Raw genomic sequence first — 20,987 nt, forward strand, 5'->3', positions numbered from 1 at the left:
CTGTTTGAATTCTGATTTCTCTTATTTTATTATGATGATCATTTCTCCCTATGTAGGTGGGTGTCAACAAAATATTTTCACATTCGGAAGAGAAAGTTGGTGATTGAAATTTCTTAAATAGATCACGTCGCAAAGAAAACCGCCTTTGTTTCAGTGATTGCCACCCCAACTCGCATATCATATCAGTGACACTCTCACGCCTATTGCGTGATAACACGAAATGAGCTGCCCTTCTTTGCACTTTTTCTATGTCCTCTGTCAATCCTACCTGGTAAGGATCCCACACCGCACAGCAACATTCCAGCAGAGGATGGACAAGTGTAATGTAGGCTGTCTCTTTAGTGGGTTTGTCGCATCTTCTAAGTGTTCTGCCAACAAAGCCCAGTCTTTGTTTCGCCTTCTCCACAATATTATCTATGTGGTCTTTCCAATTTAAGTTGCTCGTAATCGTAATTCCTAGGTATTTAGTCGAATTGACAGCCCTTACATTTGTGTGATTTATCATATATCCAACATTTATTGGATTTCTTTTAGGACCCACGTGGATGACCTCGCACTTTTCTTTGTTTAGTGCCAATTGCCACTTTTCGCACCATACATAAAATTGTCTCTAGATCATATTGCAATTGGAATTGATCGTCTGATGATTTTACAAGATGGTAAATTACAACATCATCTGCAAACAATCTAAGGAGCTGCTCAGATTATCACCTAGATCATTTACATAAATCAGAAACAGCAGAGGACCTATGACACTAACTTGCGGAACACCAGATATCACTTCTGTTCTACTCGATGATTTTACAAACTGTAACCTCTCTGACAGGGAATCATGAATCCAGTCACTCAACTGACATGACACTCCATATGCACACAATTCGATTAATAGTTGCTTGTGAGGAACAGTATCAAAAGCCTTCTGGAAATCTAGGAATATGGAATCGATCTGAGATCCCTTGTTGACACCATGCATTACTTCATGGGAATAAAGAGCTAGCTGTGTTGCACAATAACGATATTTTCTGAATCCATGTTGGTTATGTATCAATAAGTCATTTTCTTCAAGGTGATTCATAATGTTAGAGTACAGTATATGCTCCAAAATCAGTGATATGGGTCTGTAATTCAATGGGTTACTCCTATTTCCTTTCTTGAATATTGGTGTGACCTGTGCTACTTTCCAGTCTTTAGGAACAGATCTTTCATCAAGTGAGCGGTTGTATATGATTGCTAAGAAAGGCACTATTGTGTCTGCATACTCTGATAGGAACCTGATTGGTATATACCACCTGGACTGGAAGACTTGCCTTTCTTAAGTGATTTGAGTTGCTTCGCAACACTTAAGATATCTACTTTTATGTCGCACATGTTAACAGCTGTTCTGGTTTCGAATTCTGGAATATTTATTTTGTCTTCTTTCATGAAGGAATTGTGGAAAACTGTATTCAGTAACTCCGCTTTAGTAGCACCATCATCGGTAACATTTCCATCACTATCGCGCAATGATGGTATTGACCGTTTTTTTGCCACTGGTGTACTTTACATATGACCAGAATCTCTTTGGGTTTTCTACCATATTTTGAGACAATGTTTCATTGTGGAAACTATTAAAAGCATCTCGCATTGACATCTGAACTAAATTTTGAGCTTCTGTGAAACTTAGCCAGTCATGATCTACATGCTCAAATATTGCAGTTATGTGAATTTACAATCCTGAGTCAAAATAAATTTTAGATGGAGTAGCTAATGAAGTATTCTTTTACTTTGTTTTTGAATGTTTGAGGATTTTCAATCTCCTACCTGATGCCCAACAGTAACCTGTTAAAACACGTATTAGCAACAGACTATAAATCTCCATTGTGATCCCTATAATGGATGCATAATCTTACTTCTCACTCTGTCCTCATCATCTCTGAACTGAAGCACAGCGTGTACCAATGTACTGTTTTTGACCTTTTACTCTCTCTCTGAGACTTCCCTATTCCTCTTTGTATCCCCTTTATCCTCACAAGTGGGTCCCTCTCAATGAGTGGCCCAAGAGATCTCCCCTTATTTTTTAACCATCCCCAACCTATGTCTCTGTTCTCCCCATGAAAAGAACTAAAGTTCCAAAACCTAAGATAGTTTCTTATACTGTTATCTTTTATATGGGTCTGTTGGCAGTACTAAAATTTTTGTCTCTTGAAGGCAAGTACTGGTCAGTGATCCTGTCATAATTTTATTGTTTCCTCAAGTGAATTTTCCTTTTGATACAAAGCTTACAGTTACAATATTTACCTTGTGTTTCTCTGCAAAATGAAGTCTGTTTGGATGGCGAACACTTTTAAGAGGTGTCCTTTTACTTTTTGTGCATTCCAGTGCATTTCCCAATGCTCCATGCTCTGCCAAACCCCATACATAGACACGGCGAATACCCCTGGAGCTCACAGGATACTGAAACACTAAACACTAGTTTCAAATATGTAAACAGTTTATAAATAACATCAATCATTATACTATATTACAGTGGCACCAGTATTAATTGTAAAAGCTACCTGGAAGTAACTTTGATTCTTCTTCATTTATAGGATATTTCCTCTTCACAAAGCATTGTACGCTTGTTGTAAAATTTCTTGTTGCTATGTAGGGCTGACTCAACTCTTTAGAAACTGATCTGATGAACGCACTGACCCCTTTTAGAAACAATAAATCCATTTTTCTGAAAAAAAAATCATGCATAGCTTAAATTTATGAACACATATGAAAGCATATTCATATACCCGCATTAAATTTAAATTTTATTTGCAAAATTATTTAGCTAATTCTGATATAAAGATTTTGGCATAGAATGTTAACATGAATTTTGAACAGTGGTCCTCAGAATGGCTACTAATGCACAAAAATACTGGTTAAATGAGTATGCCTTAGGAACATATCAAAGCTTTTGTACTAAAATAAGTGATTGCAAAATCAGAATGGAACCTTTAAGCTATCAATTGTTCTGAAAAATAACTGGCACATATTTATAATCTGTTAGTTAATTAATTTTTATTTGATCCAGTAAATCATTTTTTGTACATTGTTTGAACGTATGATACAGGACAAGTCAGGGGTAACACAATTAATTCATGATTATAGTAGTTATTAAGTAAGAGTACATGATCAACACAACCAAATAATAATATTAAATGACATGATAAAATTAACAATATTTGATAAATAAGGTTTACTTGATTATGATGTTCCCAAATAAGAATTGTTTCAAATTTACATTACACGAATTTAATGTCGCTATGCATTTTAACTAAGAAGGCACAAATTATACCACATAACTGCAGTATGACATATTCCTCTTTTATATAAATTTATAACTACCGTGTTTACGTGTAGGTTAAGCTTCTGCCTAGTTTCATATGAGCCTAACACATAGTTATGTTTGAAAATGTTTTCCTTTTTTAAGATGTACCCTTTTGTAAAGATTTGTGTTTCATATACATAGACACTGTGCAGAAGCTTTATTTTCAGACTTTTAAAAAGGGTCTACAGGAATGCCTGCATTTAGCTCACTTTTTAACTTGAATTGTTAAAGTGCATTTCCCATTTAAAAACCTCGTGAATATGTATGCCATCATTAGATGTCAGATATATTTCGAATCAAAGAAATTCAAGAGTCAAATCATTATTAAGAAGTTATATGACACATATAAATATTGAACTACAGACTTATAGCACTGCTATCACATTCTCTTAAAATATGGCAAAGATCTAGGAAGACTGGCGTCACCAAGATATACAGGGTGTATGTGTAATCAATGTAGAAAAATGAGAAGGCTGGTAGAGTGTGTCATATCATGCATATTTCACATAGCAACCCTTGTCTGCAGTCCTTAGCATATGGTGCCAGGCGTCATTGAACAGTATCGTGTCACTATGAGGGTAGGCACATAACATGCCATGCGAACCGTCACAATAGCAGGTCTGTAGGGCAATGATTTTATTACATTTGTGACATCAAGGTAAAAGAGATGTCAGGTTGAAGTTTTATGACCTTTATTTGCAAATGGTGTAGTCAACATAGTTGCAGATATTCCAGGCAGGACAACACTATGGGTTTTCTGCCTCTTATTGGGACACGAACACATTGCTTGTGGCTGTGGAGATACCTGTTTGATAGGTGTTGCATAGAGGGTAACACCTGTGCACACTGCGGAGTTTGGTTTGCCATGTGTCATTTTGTCATCAAATGGGGACACACTTGTGTTTGTTACTGTGTCAATGCACAGTACTTACATGAGGACTTCAATAGGAGGCATTAGCAATGTTTGAAAATACAAGCTCTTGGTGTGTTGCACAGGAAATGGGTGTAAGCCAATCCACAATTTGGTGTGTGTGGCACGAAGATGATTTGCACCCCTGCCATGCCTTTGGAAGGTTGAAGCCCTTAACCCAGATGATTTTCCACATAGACTGAATTCTGTCACTGGTTTTTGCAAAGGTTTGCCATTCAACCAGACTTCCTGGACCGTGTACTTTTTATGGATGAGGCATCGTTTACCAGAGAGGGTAAAGCTCTGCCAGTGTTGTTGGAACATGTCCTTCTCAACGTGCGATGGTAAATGTGGTACTAACACAATAGTGCAATGCGCACTTCACACATGCAGTGTGAATACATTTGGATGAAATTTTTGGTGAGAACTGGATACGGCACAGTGGGCCAGTGGCATGGCCTGCATATTCCCCCTGACTTTACACCCACATATTTTTTTCTCCTGGCACCACCTGAAATTTGTCGACTATGAAATACCTATTGAGACTGAAGAAGAGCTGACACTTCACATTAGGGCAGCCTCCTATGCAATTTAAATTTTGCCAGCAGTGTTTGAAAGAGCACAAGTCAGTCCAGCATCTTTGCATGGTGTGCATTTAAGCAGATGGGTATAATTTCGAGCACTTTTTGTAACTGTTTTCAAAAAACATCTGGACGATGTTGAAAGGTTGTTCCTTATATGAATAAATGAAAAGCAATTGCAAGGCAACACTATTAACAAGAACATCATTTGTGAGAAGGTGTGAATGATTTTCACTGACCTCATTAGGTAGGCATTAGGACCATCAGTGCCCAAAGAAATGTTTAAGGGAAGCCATGGGTGGTTTGAAAAGTTTAAGAGAAAGCTTCATGAGGCATGGTGAAGCAGCCAGCTCTGACAAAGAGAACTTCATCAGCAACTTTAAGATGCTTGCAGATTCTGAGGGTTATCTGCCGCAACAGCCCCCCCCCCCCTTTTTTTTTAATCAAAAAATTTTATAGCAGCATATTTTACCCCTTTCTGTGTCAAAGATAGGTTAAGTAAAGGATAGTGTAGGTCTTTCTTTTTTCTGGTATTGTAATCTTGTAGCTGTTTATTTTAAACTGGTCTGTGTTGTTGAGAAAAAAATTCATTGCAGAGTAAATGTACTGTGAAGCAGTTGTAAGAATTCCTAACCTTTTAAACAGATGCCTACAAGATGTGCAACTATGAACCCAACACATTATTCTAATTACTTTCTTTTGAGCAGTGAATACCTTTTACCTAAGTGTTGAGTTGCCCCAGAATATTATTCCGTATGACCTCAGAGAGTGGAAGTATGCAAAGTATGTTAGCTTACTAATTTCTAAATCCTCAGAATTGGCAATTATTCTGATTGCAAAAGTTGCTGAACCTAGTCGCTTTAGGAGATCAAAAATATGACTTTTCCAATTAAGATTCTCATCTGTATGTACACCCAAAAACTTAGTATGCTCTACCCTGGCTACTGACTTCTTTTGATGTGTTATGTTTATTGAAGGAATTATACTTTTTGCAGCAAAAAATTGGATGTACTGTGTTTTTTCAAAGTTCAGAACAAGCCCATTCGCAGAAAACGAATTAATGACTTTTCCACAGACCTTATTTGTATAATTTTCTATCAGCCTTTCTTTTACTGGATTAATAATTATGCTTGTATCATCAGCAAACAGTGTCAGTTCAGCATCTTGTTTCACATAAGAAGGGAGGTCATTCACATATATCAAGAACAGGAGGGGATCCATGATCGAACCTTGTGGAACACCTAATGTAATTTCACCCCAGTTAGATGGAGTGGCAAACTCCTTTGAATCACTTGAAGCATATAAAGAGACTTTTTGCTCCTTGTTCTGTAGATATGACTTAAACCACTCATATACTGTTCCATTTATACCATAGAATTATAATTTCTCTAACATAATGTCATGGTTCACACAATCAAATGCTTTGGATAAATCACAGAATATTCCTACTGGTGACATTTTACTATTTAAAGACTCTATTATGTGGCCAGTGAAATTGTATATTGCTGTCTCAGTGGAACAGCATTTCTGAAATCCGAACTGTGATTTACTAAGTATCCCATTACTGTTGAGATGGCTAACCACTCTTGAGTATATTACTTTCTCCAAAAAAAATTGAAAATGTTGTAAGCAAGGATACTGGCTGGTAATTATTGACATCTGTTGTTTCCCCCTTTTTGTAGAGAGGTCTGACAATGGCATATTTTAACCTGTCTGGAAAAATACCCTGAGTCAGTGATGCATTACATATGTGACTCAAAACATCAGCTGTAATTGCTCCACATTGTTTTAATAACTTGTTAGAGATGTCATCTACTCCAACAGAACATCTATTGTTTAAAGATTTAATAATTTTCCTTGTTTCACAATAGGTTGTTAGATGAAACTTAATCTGACTATTTTTTTTTTTTTAATTGACTCTTCCATATACTGCCTGGCTTTTTCTTTTGAACTATTCTCGCCAATTTTTTCTCCTACACTTAAGAAGTGATTGGTAAATACATTGGCTACCTGTGCACTGTTGGTTAAGATGGTCTCATTCTCTTTAACAGTAATACTACCTACCCCAGTGGTTACTTTTCTTGTCTCCCTTCTAACAACATTCCATATTGATTTGATTTTATTGCTGGAGTTGTTAATACATATTTCTTGATTTCCTTACGACTTTTCTCAGTATGTTAAAATAATTTTTATAGTGTAAAACTACTTCTGGATGTTTACTAGTTCTTGCTGTCTCATACAGTTTTCTTTTTCTTTCTGAAGACACTTTAATACCTGTAGTAATCCAAGGTTTCTTTGAAAAGTTTGTGGTGTTACATTCAGTAATTTTCTTTGGAAAACAATGTTCAAAAAGGGATATAAATTTATCAAGAAATATGCTGCATTTATCATTATCATTTGGCTCATTATATACATCTTCCCAGTTTACATTTCCTAAAATTTCTCTGAAGTGATCTATAGATACCAGGTTGAGCACCCTCACACTTTCAATTATTGGTTTCTGAAGTGTACGCCCTGTTAGGTTTTGTAAGTTAATCAGTTGTGCATCATGGTCAGATAACCCATTTACCACAGGGAAAGCATATGTTTGTTTTATATCTTCTTGCTGTACAAATACATTATCTACTAGAGTACTACTGTCCTGAGGTATACGTGTGGGGACATTGATCACTGATTCTAAGTTATATGTTGTTAACAACACTTCTAGTTCACTTTTCCTATCAGAATTGCTTAGAAAGTTAACACTGAAATCACCACAGATTAATAACTTCTTCTTTTTGTCTGACAGACAATATAATAGGGTGTCCAACTTTCTTATGAATAGCTCCCAATCTCCTGGTGGAGACCTGTACACTGTTGCTAATATCAACACAACATTATCTAGCTGAAGTTCACATGCACAAACCTCAAAGTGCTGATCAACACAAAATTTGCTTACTTCAACAGTTCTGTATTTCTACCCTTGTTTTATGAAAATGGCAACTCCTCCTTTATCCATACTAGATCTACAAGTGTAAGATGCTAAATTATACTCATTTATACTGACATCTTCCATCCCCTCAGTTACATGGTGCTCAGACAAAGTATATCAACCTCATTCTTATTTTTGAGATCATCTAAACACATTATCAGCTCATCTACTTTATTTTTTATTCCCCTGATATTTTGGTGAAGTAAGTTGATATTTCCCAAATCATCGAGTACCAGGTCCACACACATTTACTGTGCATGAAGTTTCTTTTCTTCTATTTTCCTTGGTTGTTGTCTGTCTGGAATTTGGCTTTAACCTAAAAAAACCTGTCTGTCTGGTCCCAATAACCACAGGGATCACCCCTTGTGTGACTGTGGCCCCCCTTACCGTATCTGCTAATAGAGAAGCTAACTTATCTTTCCCCTTCCTATTAAGGTGCAGGCCATGTGTAGTGTAACCCCACCTACCAATAGCATCAGCTGGAACAACACACATGTGAGACTTTGCCGGTGTCTGGAGCATCCTGTTCAGCTCAGTGTTAATACGCCTTACAGCAGTGTTTACCCAGGGCTGAAGAGTAATGAGATATAACTTCTAACTAGAAATATAAAAGAAGGAGGGAAGTCTGATGAATATTTTGGTAATATGGTTTTATCATGGAAACAAGGAACACTGTCAGAAAAGGAAAAGAATAAATGATTTTTATGTGAAGATACTTATTTTGGAGAATAAATATGGATTTAAAGCATTGGAAGTTATGAATTCTTGAAATAGCAGTACAAGATCTGATTTGGTTTTCATATAAAGACTACAGACACTTTAGGATAAGGAAGTGTACCAAGTGTATGATACAATTCTAGTATTTTAAGAATTTAAGAAGGGGGTACAGAAAATTTTACAAACTTGTGAGCTGTATCAAAAAGTTAAAGAAGACAATAGACAGGTAACTTATAAAATGTGTCCAGTAACATCAAAAGTTCTAAACAATTTAACAGCAACCAATTTGTTTGGACTTTTGTGTAAGGGTAGATGCAGAGTTACACATGTATTTGTGGCAATAGAATGTTCGTAGAAGCATGTAAAACTATATCCCATAAAAGTGGCAAACATTGCTACTATAATGTCATTTACGAGAATACTTTGCAAGCATGGGAAAGCCCCAACTGCTTACTCACAGATAACGGAATGTAATTTGTAAGAAATTGCTTTAAAGAGCTTCTGGCATGAGAAGGTGTCAGACATGCCACTATTTCTAAGAATCATCCAAAATCTACAACATCAGAATGCATGTTGTTGTGGTCTTCAGTTGGAAGCTTGATTTGATGCAGCTCTCCATACTACTCAATCCTGTGTGAGCCTCTTCATTTCCGAATAACTACTGCAATCTATGTTGTTGTTGTGGTCTTCAGTCCTGAGACTGGTTTGATGCAGCTCTCCATGCTACTCTATCCTGTGCAAGTTTCTTCATCTCCCAGTACCTACTGCAGCCTACACCCTTCTAAATCTGCTTAGTGTATTCATCTCTTGGTCTCCCTCTATGATTTTTACCCTCCACACTGCCCTCCAATACTAAATTGGTGATCCCTCGATGTCTCAGAACATGTCCTACCAACCAATCCCTTCTTCTAGTCAAGTTGCGCCACAAACTCCTCTTCTCCCCAATTCTATTCATTACCTCCTCATCAGTTTTGTGATCTACCCATCTAATCTTCAGCATTCTTCTGTAGCACCACATTTCGAAAGCTTCTATTCTCTTCTTGTCCAAACTATTTATCGCCCATGTTTCACTTCAATACATGGCTACACTCCATACAAATACTTTCAGAAACGACTTCCTGACACTTAAATCTATACTCGATGTTAACAAATTTCTCTTCTTCAGAAACACTTTCCTTGCCATTGCCAGTCTACATTTTATATCCTCTCTACTTCGACCATCATCAGTTATTTTGCTCCCCAAATAGCAAAACTCCTTTACTACTTTAAGTGTCTCATTTCCTAATCTAATTCCCTCGGCATCACACGACTTAATTCGACATTCCATTATCCTCATTTTGCTTTTGTTGATGTTCATCAAATACCCTCCTTTCAAGACACTGCAATCTAAGTCATTTCTTGGTCTTCCTCTAAGATTTTTACTCCCCCCCCCCCCCCCCACTTCCCTCAAATGCTTAAGTGGTGATCCCTTGATATCTCAGAATGTGCTTGCAGGAGAGCTTCTGTGAAGTTTGGAAGGTAGGAGACAAGGTACTGGCAGAAGTACAGCTGAGGACAGGACATGAGTCGTTCTTGGGTACCTCAAATGGTAGAGCACCTGCCTGCAAAGTGCAAAGGTCCTGGGTTCGAGTCTTGGTCTGGCACACAGTTTTAATCTTCCAGGTAGTTTCAACTATTTAGTGGTAATGCCTGAATAAAAATCTGTTTAATAATTGCATCAAATGTCTGTTTTTAGGTTTTTGTGACCAGAGTCAATTTGCATAAAATTTTATGTTGTAGACTATCTCCTGTAAAATGATGAAACAATGTTTCAGCGAATTTTGCCAGTGGCTTTCATCACAAAGACCACTTCAAGTAGCATCTGCAGCATTGGTTCCAATTTTACAAAGCGCTCTGAAACATCCCACTGTAGTTGGTTACTGTGAAAGAATCTCTGCTTCAACACCTCCAATGAACTGCTCATAGTCTAGCTTGCCATATAAAAGATACGAACTGCTTCCTTCACTGGCTGAAAAATGCCTTCCTCTCCCCCCTTCCCCCCACCACTACCTGGATCCCAAGTTGTCACCGTTGATGCCGCCTCCCTAAACATTCCTCATGCTCCTGGCCAGCTTCAGCTGTCAGAGGCTACAGTCGTGTGTGTGTGTGTGTGTGTGTGTGTGTGTGTGTGTGTGTGTGTGTGTGTGTGTGTGTGTGAGGTTCATGACTTGCCCCAGCACATCCTACTCCAGTCTTGTCCAGGGTTATTCTATTCTATCAGAAGCCGGTTCACCTGTGAAACCAGATGTGTCATATACCTACTCCACTGCAATTTCTGCACAGCATTTTATGTGGGCATGACCACCAACCAACTGTCCAACTGTCCACCAGAATGAATGACTACTGCCAAACTGTGGCCATGAACAAAGTTGACCATGCATTTGCACAACACGTTGCTGATTGTAACACAAGAGTTCAATGGTGGCTTCACAATCTTTGCCATCTGGATCATTCCCTCCAACACCAGCTTTTCTGAACTATATAGATGAGAGTTGTTCTTGCGCAACACTTCCTTCCCACAGTCTTCCTACCCTCAGTCTCCACATAGCCCATTGTTCCCACACCTTCTACCCAACAACTTCCCCTTCCTCTGCCCTGTCACCCTCTCCCTATCCACACAATCTTCATCGTGCATCGCACAAATTGTCTGGCTCCAGAGGCCTTGTGTCACATGCCTAGCCCCTGCACCTGCCGCCCCTTCCTCCCACATTCCTATCGCTATATATGGACATCAACATCTATACTCTGCAAACCACTGTGAAGTGCATGGCAGAGGGTACATACCATTGTACCAGTTATTAGAGTTTCTTCCTGTTCCATTCAAACCCACAGAGTGGGAAGAATGAGTGTCTGAATGCCTCTATGTGTGCAGTATTTATTTTAATCTTATCCTCACAATTCCTATGTGAGCAAGTAGGGGTTTGTAGTGTATTCATAGAGTAATCATTTGAATCCAGTTCCTGAAACTTTGTTAATAAAATTTCTCGGGATAGTTTACATCTATCTTCAGGAATCTTCCAGTTCAGTTCCTTGAGTATCTCTATGGCACCCTCTCATAGATTGAACAAACATGTAACCATTCGTGCTGGCCTTCTCTGTATACAATGAATATCCCCCGTCAGTCCTATCTGGTACGGGTCCCACACACTTGAGCAATACTCTAGAACTGGTCACATAAAATGAATGACTTGTAATCAATTTCCTTTGTAGACTGATTGCACTTCCCCAATATTCTACCGATAAACTGAAGTCTACTACCTGCTTTACCCATGACTGAACCTATGTAATCATTCCATTTCATATCCCTATAAAGCATTACATTTGTATGAGTTGGCCAATTCCAACAAAGACTTATTGATATTACAGTCACAGGATATTACATTTCTGAATATTTAGAGCAAGTTGCCAATCTCTGCACCAAGTTCAAATCTTATAAAGATCTGACTGAATATTTATGCAGCTTCTTTCAGGTAGTACTTCATCATAGATAACTGCACTGTCTGCAGAAGCCTGATTTTACTGTAAATATTGTCTGCAAGGCCATTAATATACAACATGAGCAGCAACAGTGCCAACACACTTCCTTGGGGCACACCTAAAGTTACTTCTACATCTGATGATGACTCTCCATTCAAGATAACATGCTGTGTACTCCCAACCAAAAATCCTCAATCCAGAAAAAACGTTTCACTTGATGCCCCATATGATGCACTTTTGACAATAAGCTTAGATGTGGTACTGAGTCAATGCTTTATGGAAACCAAGAAATACTGCATGGACCCGATTAGGCAAAAGGCTGCCTTCCTGTCTTATGCCCTACTTAATCTAAGCACTTCATTTCTGGTCATCCGATCTTATTTTCCTTTCTTGGTTCTTGTACACACAGTGTATTGCCTGTCTTTCCATACAGCTTACTCCTGTTTTTCTCAAATTTCGAACATATTGCACCTTTTACATAGTCAACTGCTTTTTCTTGGTAAACAAGTCCTATAAGTGTGCCTTGATTTTTCTCCAATCTTGCTTCCTTCGTCAAACCCAACATCAGAGGTAACAAAATCCTCTCTGGTGCCTTTACCTTTCCTAAAGCCAAACTAATTGCCATCTATCAGATCCTCAGTTTTTGTTTCCATTTTTCTGTATATTTTTCTCGCCAGAAGCTTGGATGCATGAGCTGTTAAGCTGCTTGTGCGATAGTTCTCACATTTATCTGCCCTTGCTTTCTTTGAAATTGCATGGAGGATATTTTTTGGAAAGTCTGATGGCTATGTCGCCAGTCTCATATATTCCACACACCAACTTAAATAGTTGTTTGGTTGCCATTCCCCCAATGGTTTCAGGGGTTCCAATGCCTTGGTGATATCAAGTCTTCCAGAGTTCTTTTAAATTTTGACTCTAATAACGGATTCCTTATGTCTTCCATGATGACTCCAATTTCTTCTTCTATCATTTTGTCAGACAAGTCCTCCATCTCAAAGAGGCATTCAGTGTATTATTCTTACATATCTGCTCTCTCCACTGCTTTTTAACTGTGAAATTTCCATTGCACTCTTAATGTTGCCAACCTTGTTTTTAATTTTAAGGTTTTCTGATTTGTCCTTCAGCCATTTAGCCTTGGCTTCCCTGCACTTCTTATATTTATATTGCTATATTCCAGTTTTTTCCTGAGAATTTTTGTACTTCCTTCTTTTGTTGATCAATTAAAGTAGTTCTTTGGTTACCCAAGGTTTCCTCGCATTCACCTTCTTTATACCTATATTTGTCTGTCAGACACGTGTGATTGCCATTTTTATAGATGTCCACTCCTCTTCAACTGAAATGGTATTTATTATCACATATCCATATATTTAGCGAACCCCAAACACATCTCATCATTCCTAAGTACTTCAGTATCCCATTCCCTTCCACACTCATTCTTCCGATGATCCTCTTAAACTTCAGTCTAATCTTCATCATTACTAAACTGTGATCTCAGTCTTTACCTGCTTCTTACAATCCAATACCTGATTTCAAACTCTCTGTCTGACCATGATGCAATCAAGCTGAAATTACCATCTGAAATTTATTACAGAGCTCAATGAAGTCTTCCTTTTACCTCACTCCTACTACCTAGACCATATTCTCTCACAGCCATTCTCCTATTCCTTCCCCTACAACTGCATTCCAGTCCCTCAGATTTTCATTTCCCTTTATGTGCTAAATTACTCATTCAGTATCTTCATATACATTCTCTGTCTCTTCATCTTCTGCTTGTAACATCAGCATGTATGAGGGCTGTTCAAAAAGTAAGGTGACTTTTCAAATTGCATGGGATATGTACATTCAATTATCAATCTTTTTTCTTACATCTGTACATATGTCCCAAACACATGCTCACATTTTCAAGTGTACACCATACTTCATTTGTTTTCGACAGAAAGGTTAGACGTGTTTTAGTATGCCCAGCGATTTTTGCTTATTATAAAAAAATGGAGCAAAGAATTTGCAGCAGATTTTGTGTGAAAAATGAAATCAAGTGCTCTAAAACACTTGAGATGTTGACTGTGGCATAAGGTGACTCTGTTCTAAGTAAAAAAAAGTTTACAAATGATACAAGCTCTTCCAAGATGGCCGAGAAGATGCCAATGACGAAACTCGCTCTGGACGCCCCAGCACATCAACAAATCAACAACAGATGATAACGTCAAAGTTGTGAAGAAAATTGTTTTGGAAAATCATAGAATTACTGTAAGAGAAGTTGGTGAGGATGTTGGCATATCGGTTGTCTCGTGATATGCAATTTTTTCGGATGTTTTGGGAATGAGACATGTGTCAGGGAAGTTTGTTCCAAAACCTCTGTATTTTGATCAGAAGAACCGTTGCATGAGCATCACTCGGGAACTCTTCAATGACATCAATTATGAGCCCGATTTGCCCATAATGGTCATAACTGGTGATTTAACATGGGTTTACGGTTATGATGTCGAAATCCAAGCCCAATCGTCCCAATGGAAGCATCCTGGAGAGCCAAGACCGAAAAAAGCACGCCAAGTTTGATCAAGTGTCAAAGTTTTGCTTACTGATTTTCCCAATTACAATGGTGTAGTGCATCATGAATTTTTGCCTCTAGGTCATACAATCAATAAGGAATATTACATTGATTTATGTGCTGTTTGCGAGAAGCAATACACAAAAAATGTCCGGAATTGTGGAATAACAATTCATGGCTTTTGCATCATGACAATGCACCTGCTCATTCATTGTTGCTTGCGAGAGATGTTTTGGCCAAAAACAACAAGACAATCATGTCTCAGCCACCATATTCACCAGATTTTGCCCCATGCAACTTTTTCCTCTGCCCAAAACTAAAGAGACCTATAAAAGGATGAAGATTTTCAATGACTGAGGAAATAAAAACTGCATCATTGGAAGTACTCAAGGCTGTACGAAAAAGTGCTTATGAGAAGTGCTTCAAGGATTGGAAGAAGCGTTGACACAAGTGTATTGTATCTGAGGGGATTACTTTGAAGGGGACAACTTGAATATTGATGAACAAATAAATATTCTTTCATGAAAGTATAAAGTCACCTTACTTTTTGAACACACCTCGTATACCTGAACTATCATTCTCGGGAATGGTTTGCTGGTGAATCTGATGAGAGCAACCCTATCATTGAACTGTTCACAGTAGCTCACTTTCTGCCCTCCTTTCCTCTTCATAATTAATGCTACTCCCATTATTCCATTTTCTGCTGCTGTTTATATTACTCCATATTCATATGGCCAGAAATCCTTATTTTATTTCCATTTCACATCACCGACCCCAAACCATATAGATTGAACATCTCCATTTTCCTTTTTAGATTTTCTAGCTTTCCTTCTATATCCAAACTTGTGACATTCCATGCTCTGACCCATGGAATGTTATTTCTTCATTGGTTACTCCATCTTTATCTCATGGTCGCCTCCCACTTGGCTGTCCCCTCCATGAGATCCGAATGGGGGCCTAATCAGGAATCTTTTGCCAATGACACTTTTTCAGTTACATACAACTTGTCTTGTGGATTCAAACTGTGTGTCTTTAATGCAGTGGTTTGCATTCCTTTCTGCATCCTCATGACATTCATCACTGCTGATTCTCCTGTCTATTAGGGGTAGTTTCCCACACCAAGGGTAAAAGTGTGTCCTGTACCTCTTTTGCTCTTCTGCCCTCTTTGACAAGGCTGCTGGCAGAATGAGGGTTATTTCTCATGCTGGAAGTCTTCAACCACCAATTCTGATGATTTTGATTCAAAATGTAATCTGTGGCTGGGTTTGAACCTGAGATCCTGGACATTTTGATTACTGGTCAAGGACGCTACTCCTAGACCACTGAAGTGCACCACAATATTACTCAAAACTACGATAAAAGTATATGAAACTCTTCAGTGTACAGTACATAACAGGTATTTCGATAGACATTACAGATATGTAAGGACTGTTGGAAAGCCTAAAATATCTATGAAAATATTCACAGACTGGAGACGTACCTTTACCATGGAACTATAAACTGGTGTACATAACAGGTATTTCGATAGACATTACAGATATGTAAGGGCTCTTGGAAAGCCTAAAATATCTATGAAAATATTCTCAGACTGGAGATGTACCCTTACTATGGAACTATAAACTGGTAAGTATTATAGAGTTTTTATACTTTTCTTATGATTAGCAGAAAACTTATTTTCTATGACCTTTGTACTAGTGAAATTTATACCTTGGTTACTTTGCAGTGACATTTATGTAACCTCGATCAAGGTCAAGGTCAGTTACATTACAAAGCTTAGTGGTTACTGATTCTTTATGGTTGGTCCACACATAATGATTATGTATTGGTATGACAATGTCATAATTAATGAGGTTAAAAAATTGAATTTTATAAAAGAATAAAGTGGTATACAACTGCTATATGTTACCAGTTTCTACATGGCAAGGTTTGAAAGGTGACACCATAAAGAGCTGAGTTGTCACTATTTCCATTTGTGAATACAAAAGGAAATATGGAAGCGTCCGATCCCGCCCGTCTGCTTTGACCCATGACGTCACAGATATGGCGGAAACAAAAACACACACACACACTTTCCACAAGAAGCCTAATGACACTAACGGGACAAGCGCGGGAAATGGGGTGTTTTGCGTGGTGGGCAAACTAAATATAAACAAATTTAGATGCCTTGCATAGCTACAATGTGTAAGTGAAGACAGCCATGCATGAACACCCACCCACCTCTCCAGGGGTCGTAACCCCTGCAACCCATAGAAGATAAAGATGCTTCAGTAGCTGATTAGTGTTTTTTGTCTTTTTTTAAAAAAAAAAATCTCATGGGATAGAACGAACAGATCAGAAAGATAAATATAATAAACTAAAACAGAAATTGGAGGAAACAGATAATTAAAATAAGTAATAAGTGTTTTTAAATTAAAAAAAAAAAAAAAATCTCACGAGATAGAACGAACAGATCAGAAAAGTAAATAAAATAAAATAAAACAGAACTGGAGACAGCCACACTCAAACCAAACTCCGCGCCGTCATGACGTCACACACGACAACACCCTTACGTCACGGGTCAAAGCCAACGCGTGGGATCGGATGCTTCTGTCGACCCATACAAAATGTTGTTCATAATTACAAATATTCTTTGTTTAGTTATGTAGTAGAGTTGTGATGGTGACATGATACACATAAGGGTGGGAATATGTGGTGCAAAATTTCATTTTGGTAAAGTGATGTGATACCCAATGTCTACTTAGCCAATGATTGATGATCACCCCTATGAAAATAATTACTTTGGAGGCACAAATAGCTGGAAAAATTATTGTTATTTCTGCATTTACTTTGGATGAATGTCACAGCTCTTTCAGGCAATTTACGCTATGCACTGCATTACCTGCCTGACCAGAGAAGTGAGGCACGCCATGAAACAGTGCCTTTCAGGACAATGAGAGCAACACCATGGAAGAAAAGAAGTGAAATTCTGTCTGTCAGATTAGAACAGAACTGTCAAATTTCAATGTTATACAAAACACATGTAATGTCATTGCTCATGTATGAATACACAATCTTTAGAAGTATTAACTCATTGTATCTGAAAGAGCAGTATAATCCGATTTATTACGAAACAATTCCTATTAACTGGTAAAAAGTCAAAAATAGAATAGAGTTTTAAAATTTCTCTGGTATCAGGCTCTGTGAAATTTCAATGTCTGCTGGAAGAAATACGCATTAGATAGCATAGTATCACCACAGAACTGTGCTCATATAGCGATTACATCCCCGTCTCACCATGTGAATATCCTGGAAATGCTGTCCTGTCTGACAGTATAAATACAGCCACCCAGCGAATGGTTAGTCAGTTCTGTAATTGCATCTGATAGTACATCGCTGTACTAATGGAGTATTCCACAACAAACTTGCTTGGTACTTGGTTGTTCTCTCTGGTCGCATTTTGGATTGTGTCTCTCTTTGTTCTTGGCCTGTTGACACTGTTGTGATGAAGGTTTTGGCTTGCACCTTGTTGTTGCACACGTTGCTTTGGGCTTGTCCTATTTGTTTCTTGTCCACTGTGTCAGCCATGTTTGGCCAACTACCATTTGGTTTTGTGTTCTCTTCTGCAAGACGCCCTTCTGCTCTCCTGGGTTCTGATGCATGTGCTGATATCTGGCTACTGGTGGATATACTAATTTCCAACAAAGATACAGTTGCAATGGAGAAGAACTACCAACATGGTTAGTCTGAACATTAAATCAGGAAGCGGGAGTTCAGAATTACAAAGCAATGGTTATCATAATCTAAACACACTATTTCAGACAAGGTAACAATTCAAGTCTTACATACAGAATGTATTGGCCCTTTGTCACAAGGTGAATGTGAAAGTGATAAAATTGACAAAATCTCACACTTTATGAAAGGAGTCACAGAAGACATGTGCCAAGCTCTTCTTGTAAAGGATGTAACAACAGAGGAATTCATCAAGTTGTCGAGGAAATGTAACAGAAAACAGATGGATGAAAGAGGTACGACCAAATCCTGAATGTCCCCCTATGGCTGTTGTGGAAAACCACCATGACCTAGACTCTCTCAAATGCCAGGTAGTAATAGATAATTACAGCAGGTTATGGCAGCCAGAACTATCGAACCGAGTACACAAGAGATAGCAGCAATGAATGTTGATCCCATGTCAGGAGGTGACAGGAAATGTTGAAGGAGAGGCATTTCAATGTTTAGCGCCAATCTCCACCACCAGTCTAAAGCACCATGAAGAATGGACTTGGATAACAAAGGTTTATGGTGCCGCTGTCAAACATCAATGCAGCATCTGACCAACAAAGGTAAAACAAATTTCTCCACCAAGCATAAAGCAGCCCCACAGAGGAACAGACATTAGCAGGACAGACGAAAACATGTCAGTATGTTTCCACTGTAGATGTCCTGGATTTACTGTAGGCCTACACTACTCAAGAGAAAAAAGAAAAGTGTTCAACGGTTATTATGCTGCAAAACATGAAACATCACAACAGTCCTATTGATGCCAGTCAATTGCAGATGATTATAGTCAATGTATGGAATGAATCTCATCACCATAACTTGAATTACGTCACTCCCCAATATGTTTTAGGCATTCCCTGTTGCCATAAAGAGATATCAGCCACTCACCTAACTGCCGAATTCAAGAAAATTAAGCAAGGCTACCATGTATAGAGGTGACACCACCACATATGAAAATCCTCCATGGACAACTGTCATCCAAGATGTCAGGAAATCTTATTGATATCATCGACAGCCAATCTACCTGAGCACTATTCAAATCCAGGGTTTCTTGTTCTGTAATGTCGAATGTCCAGTGAACAAGGACTATGTTCCATGATACGGAAGTGATTGTTCTGAAAGTCACAAATGGGAAACAGATTAGCCAAAGGGAACATATATTGAAAGAATAACTATCAATAACAGATCAGAGGCCTTATAACTTGTTGTTTTAACAGAATGCAGTCATAATGTTACTCTTGGATTCGTTCTTTTGCAGGCATCACATGCAGTAGTAGACTGTGGAAGATCGAGGCTCCAGAATGACAAAGCTATCCCAAGAATCACACATAACGGATATTTCTCTAGGCAGTCGTTAGCTGCTGAAGATGAGTTATCCCACCATCATCAATGAGATGAGTTTCTCCCATGAACCTAGATGCTCAGTTAAACTGCAAAATTTTTGTCAGTTGCAAAGTTTTTCAGTTTCGCAAAATAAGAAATCTACATACCAGTGATAATCATAAGCATTGCAAGAGGGCAAGGAGAACTTTAAATCACCAATCTATAAGAATTCAGAAAACATCCCTAAAGGAATGTGCTTGGGAACAGCCAAACCAGTCCAGGATGGAAACTAAGTGCTACTGATGAAGAATAATGCTCTACTACCGTTGTAGACAATGCGGTGGGTGTAGCTGCTATCAAGCTGCCAATAGGATCAGGCCTAACCTAGATGACAAGTGTTAGCTGTTATGTTGGTAGGTCCACCGTGCTGAGAAATGTCATTTGAAAAATATGGTAACGATCTTGAGGTACACGGACTTTTTTTCATACATTGTGTTGTCAAGGCCTATAATATCAATGACGGCCTTCAGGAATATGTAACTAGTACAGTATTTAAACGTTGTTAGCAATGAGGCGAATCTGAACAATGCAAGGAGTGATGGAACCGCATTCTGCAATGTGGGGTTTAGTAGCTGTAAAGCAAATGCTGCTGAATAATTTCTCATAACCACCTGATAGATAATATACAGCGGTTGATAATTGGGCAACTGACAGCTTCGACATCGTTTACGAGTCTCCTTTGTCCTTAGATTTACGAAACGGCATGTCTGTATTACTTTATCAATTAACCACCTAATGCTGACATGACAGTTCAAGTAGTTAAAACTGGTCTACGTATTTTCGCATGCTAGTGTTTATATGGTCTTATCCTTGGGGGAAAAAAATCAAATAATTGCACTGTACTGTAGGGCAGGTTATGAAAAATGACTTTTTTGTGACATGTACCTACCTTACAAAAATAACACTATAACGTTAAATTACGCGTAAAACGACTGTAACAAACAGTTCCAGTTCCGTAGCTTCAAAGTGCCTTTTAGCAAATTCGTGACACATTTTTGAAATTTGTCAAATTGTGTTTGTAAACAAACATTCCGTTTTGAACTCTCACCAGAGATTTTGTAACATTGGCAGTGCTTAACTTTTAAAGCCATTGAACATTCAAATCTAGCGCTTACTTCTGTGAAATACATTGGAGTTACTTCATAAGTTACAAATTCAGTGTTCTTTTTCTACGCTGCATACGTATATTAGTTTTTAATAAATTGACAAAAACAATTTGGTTATCGAAATTGTCGACTACTTAATTATTTTGATGAGTCTTTAGAGAT

The 20,987-nt window shown here is 38.1% G+C and overlaps 1 protein-coding gene across 3 annotated transcripts in view; it reads right to left on the bottom strand.

Annotated features, from left to right (window-relative positions):
• LOC126246874 (RCC1-like G exchanging factor-like protein) overlaps positions 1 to 20,766 on the bottom strand; it is a 117,151-nt gene extending 96,385 nt beyond the window's left edge. The window contains exons 1-4 of one of the 3 annotated variants that reach the window (XM_049948430.1): positions 20,609 to 20,766; positions 19,361 to 19,451; positions 2,535 to 2,698; positions 2,278 to 2,441 (exon numbers count right to left, since the gene is read on the bottom strand). In XM_049948430.1, the coding sequence (XP_049804387.1) occupies positions 2,278 to 2,441; positions 2,535 to 2,694 (324 nt within the window). In that variant the 5' untranslated portion in view covers positions 2,695 to 2,698; positions 19,361 to 19,451; positions 20,609 to 20,766. Of the gene's footprint in view, positions 1 to 2,277; positions 2,449 to 2,534; positions 2,699 to 19,360; positions 19,452 to 20,608 lie in introns of those variants that run through there. The other 2 variants (XM_049948429.1, XM_049948431.1) reach the window with 2 other exon arrangements.
• Positions 20,767 to 20,987: the final 221 nt, after the last annotated feature.

Source organism: Schistocerca nitens, chromosome 1, assembly GCF_023898315.1.
Source record: "Schistocerca nitens isolate TAMUIC-IGC-003100 chromosome 1, iqSchNite1.1, whole genome shotgun sequence".
NCBI lineage: Eukaryota > Metazoa > Arthropoda > Insecta > Orthoptera > Acrididae > Schistocerca > Schistocerca nitens.